General features: G+C 37.7%; 1 protein-coding gene across 1 annotated transcript; it reads left to right on the top strand.

Annotated features, from left to right (window-relative positions):
* The first annotated feature begins 1,684 nt into the window (after positions 1–1,684).
* LOC133288520 (glucan endo-1,3-beta-glucosidase 12) lies at positions 1,685–3,781 on the top strand. Its single transcript, XM_061486303.1, has 3 exons — positions 1,685–1,792; positions 1,903–3,213; positions 3,549–3,781. The coding sequence occupies exons 1-3, from the start codon at positions 1,729–1,731 to the stop codon at positions 3,581–3,583; spliced, it is 1,410 nt and encodes a 469-aa protein (XP_061342287.1). The 5' UTR covers positions 1,685–1,728; the 3' UTR covers positions 3,584–3,781.
* Positions 3,782–4,302: the final 521 nt, after the last annotated feature.

The following is a 4,302-nucleotide window of genomic DNA, read 5'->3' as shown; positions in this document are numbered from 1 at the left end:
TAATTAAGTAATTAACTCAAATATCTTAAAACATTGTTACATGGTTATATACATTATATATTTTAGGATAGTCATGAAAACATATTTGAAAAGAAAAACTAGATTACCTAATGTTAGAAGTTAAATTTTAGCTATATATTAAACAAATGGCGATCTAGGTCCAGATATTTTCGTGAGGGGAACTCTTCTCTTTTTTTTTTTTTTTTTTTTTAATACATGGAACTCTTCTTTTTAAAACAAAGAACGCATGTTTACTTATAGCTGAAGGACTTCGAGTAACATGACAAACTTCTAATACACGGTTTTACCTATATATTTTCTGGTAAAAGAAAAAAGGAATTAGAAAACTTTTAGCAATAAATGGAAGGAGATCGAACTATAAATAATTTTATTTCTTGTATATACACAAAAATAGATAAATACAATTAATTTTTTTAATTTCATGATAAATATTAATTGCATGATAAATATTAATTTCTTTATGTATATGCCGCGATAAATTTTTAGGGGGCGTTTGATATAAGGTATTTTTCAGGGTTTTCGGAAAACTAAATTTTTCTAAATTTTTAATTTTTGAATATTTTTATAAACTGAATATTTTCATCATATTTCTGAAAATGAAGATTTCCGGATAAAAAAAATTCTCATCTACGAAACGCTTAATAAATTTTTTGTTGAACAAACATTTGATTGAGCTAACGCCACCAAACTAATCCTGACATGGAATCTACAGCAATATATGAATGAAAGCCAAAAGTTAATCTCATTGGGTAACTATAGCAAACGAAAATGTCATTGGTTAAAATAACAGCTGGCTACAATTCATTGTCAAGAATGATTATACATAGTCCAGCATTAATTGTCATCCGTTATTTATTTATATTTTCAAACGCAGAAGAAACAAAGCCAAGCACATCAAATCAAGCATGCCCGGCAAAGTCCAACGTTCATATTTGGCATTTTCGAAATAAAAAGACGTTCATATTTGGGAAAACATTATTGATAAGTTGGCCTACTTGGTTCTACACAATCATCATTGTTTCATTGTTAAGCCAAGAAAGATTAGAAACAGGTACCCCCACTTACCCATCATCCTCCCGTTATAACAGTGACACGTCTCTCTCGATTACACGGTCCCGAAGCAGACGCTCCACGTGTACGATCAACACGGAGGGCCTAGAGTAGGTTGTGATATTAATATACAATAAAAAAAATCTCAAAAAATCTTAAAATTACTGTGAAACCGAAAAAAGGCAAGTTATTTTATATTTCTCGTTAAAGAATAACACAAAATTAATAGTAATAGAAAATTTATTAAAATTATTAGATTTTAAATATCATAAAAAAGTTCTTTTGTTTAAAATTATAATAAAATACCTTTAATTTTTTAAAATCTTAATTAAATATCAATAAAAAAATTTATCCAAAAATAATCTATTAAATTTTCAATTCAATACAACCTAGATACATAATCGAAAAGAGTGTTATATGGTGATATTTTCTAACCTAACACTAGCGGTTTATGAAATGGTGCACTAGTGGGTCTCCAACATGGGTCCCATTATTGCGTAAAGCGAAAGCTCTTTCTCAACCCTGGCCTGGCCCACCACCAAGTCCCCACTCCCCAGTCACTGTCTATAAAATTTTCACTCTTTCTCGTCATAATCAAAGTAACTGCAACTTTTTTCTTTATCAGTTTTGCATGCTCTGCTACCTCCGAAACAGAGCATGGCTTCTCTTGCATTCTCCTTTTTCTTCGTCCTAATCTCACTCTATGCTTCTTCAACCTCAGGTAAACATGTCTCATTCTTTCTCTCTCTTAAAAATCCTGTATTTTTTTTTTATTCTGAATTAATGGCTCTGTTGATTCATTTGCATGGCTTTTCCAATGGCCCTTTGCAGGAACGGGATCTGTCGGAATAAACTACGGCATGGTGGCCAATGACCTACCTACGCCGTCAAAGGTGGTGGAGCTTCTCAAGGCACAGGGGCTCAACCGTGTGAAGCTCTACGACACCGACGCCAGGGTGCTAACCGCGCTTGCAAACTCAGGCATCAAGGTAGTGGTTGCCATGCCGAACGAGCTACTCTCCTCAGCCGCTGGCGACCAGTCCTTCACTGACGCATGGGTAAAAGCAAATATCTCCGGCTACTACCCCGCCACACAAATCGAAGCCATAGCAGTGGGCAACGAAGTGTTCGTGGACCCAAAGAACACGACCAAGTTCCTCGTACCGGCAATGAAGAACGTGCACGCTTCGCTTGCCAAGTACAACCTCGACAGCGCCATCAAAATCTCGTCACCGATCGCACTCTCCGCTTTACAATCCTCGTACCCGACGTCATCCGGTTCGTTCAAGTCTGAACTGGTCGAACCGGTTATTAAACCCATGCTGGATTTCCTGCGCCAGACCGGTTCGTACCTCATGGTGAACGCGTACCCTTTCTTCGCGTACGCTGCAAACGCCGATAAGATCTCCATCGACTACGCGCTCTTTAAGGAAAACCCGGGCGTCGTGGATTCGGGTAACGGGTTGCGATATACCAACCTCTTAGACGCTCAAATCGACGCCGTTTTTGCTGCCATGTCAGCACTCCAATACGACGACGTTAAGATCACTGTCTCAGAAACCGGTTGGCCCTCCAAAGGGGATTCGAACGAGGTTGGTGCAGGACAGGACAATGCGGCGTCGTATAACGGAAACTTAGTTCGGCACGTGTTGACTGGGAATGGCACCCCCTTGAGGCCAAAGGACCCACTCAACGTTTTCTTGTTCGCGCTTTTCAATGAGAATCAGAAACCTGGACCCACATCGGAGAGAAACTATGGCCTTTTCTATCCCAGTGAACAGAAGGTTTATGATATTCCGCTCACGGTGGAGGAGCTTAATCAGGCGCCGTCGTCCAGCGTCGGGAAGAGTCAGGTTCCGGCTCCGGCGAGTGGAGACGTGTCCCCGACGTCGTATCATGGGCAGACGTGGTGCGTGGCTAACGGCGATGCTACGGCGGAGAAGCTGCAGGCTGCACTTGACTATGCTTGTGGGGAGGGTGGGGCTGATTGCACTCCCATTCAGCCAGATTCCACGTGTTACAATCCTAACAACTTGGAGGCGCATGCTTCGTATGCTTTCAACAGTTACTATCAGAAGAAATCACGTGCCACAGGCACGTGCGATTTTGGTGGTGCTGCTTATGTCGTCACTCAGCCTCCTAGTATGTGTCATTAAACTCATCTTATTGTAATATCTCTTCTATGTTTTATTTATTTATTTATTTTCGGCTGATGCATTCATTCATAAATCGATTGATATATACCGTCATCGATAAATTGTGATAGTTGATCTGTAAATTAATAATTGAGATTTTTTTTTCACATTACAATATCATATCTATCAAGTCCCTTTTTGCTTATTGATTGGTCGATCGGCACTATAATTTGATAAAATGTAACAGTTCTTTTGTCAATATCTTAGTATAAACGCTAGCGTTATTTGCGATTTGGGAGTTTTATTTGTTTTGAAACCGTGTTTTATGAATCTGTGTTGCAGAGTATGGGAACTGCAAATTCCCCACAGGGTACTGAATGGGTCAGAGATCAAGTGGGTTTGGTGAAGCTTAGATTTCGATTTGCTTTGGATTCGGTGGGGCCGTTTTGCCGATTTTTTCTTTTATTTTCCTCGGTTACTTAGACTAGCATTGTTATTGTTTCTTAGTATTTATAATAAATATTCATGAGTAGTTCGGAGGATTATCGGTTTCTTTTGACTAATTTGTTTGTAATTATCCCTATTTATTTTTTAATGAAATATATAGATATATTTCTTTAAGAGCTTTTGTTCCTTCTTTACGTTTTATTGAAGGCTCCACTTTTTCTATTCTTTTGCAAAATATTTACATCTTGTTTTTTTGCAAAATAATGTCGCAAAACACGCAAGCATACTTTGGAATGTAAGGCGCTATCATTCTCTCATGGCTTCTATTTATTTAAATTAGTAATATCATATAAACTTTCTTAGACTATATACAGTACATAGAACGAGGGCTAACTGTTGACTCTATTATAAATCAGGCCCTCCTCCAATCTTGAACATTAATATCTATATATATAAACTAGTCACGAAAGAAGATGATAGGTTGTATTTGAAAGAGCATATTTTTACTGAAATGATATTTAAAATTATTCAAAGGCCCACTTGGGGCATATCAACCATTATGTTGTCAATTTCGAAAACTAGAACGATCAAAAGACAAAAGATTTCATCATATACTTCCTCGAGCTTGAATACTTTCTTTACATAAGCT

The sequence above is a fragment of the Gastrolobium bilobum genome, unplaced genomic scaffold (genome assembly GCF_033153095.1).
Source record: "Gastrolobium bilobum isolate Gb01-03AN ecotype WA unplaced genomic scaffold, APGP_CSIRO_Gbil_v1 utg2184, whole genome shotgun sequence".
Taxonomy (NCBI): Eukaryota; Viridiplantae; Streptophyta; class Magnoliopsida; order Fabales; family Fabaceae; genus Gastrolobium; species Gastrolobium bilobum.
Note: the sequence above shows the minus strand (reverse complement) of the source record. Positions and strands in the feature narration are given on the sequence as shown.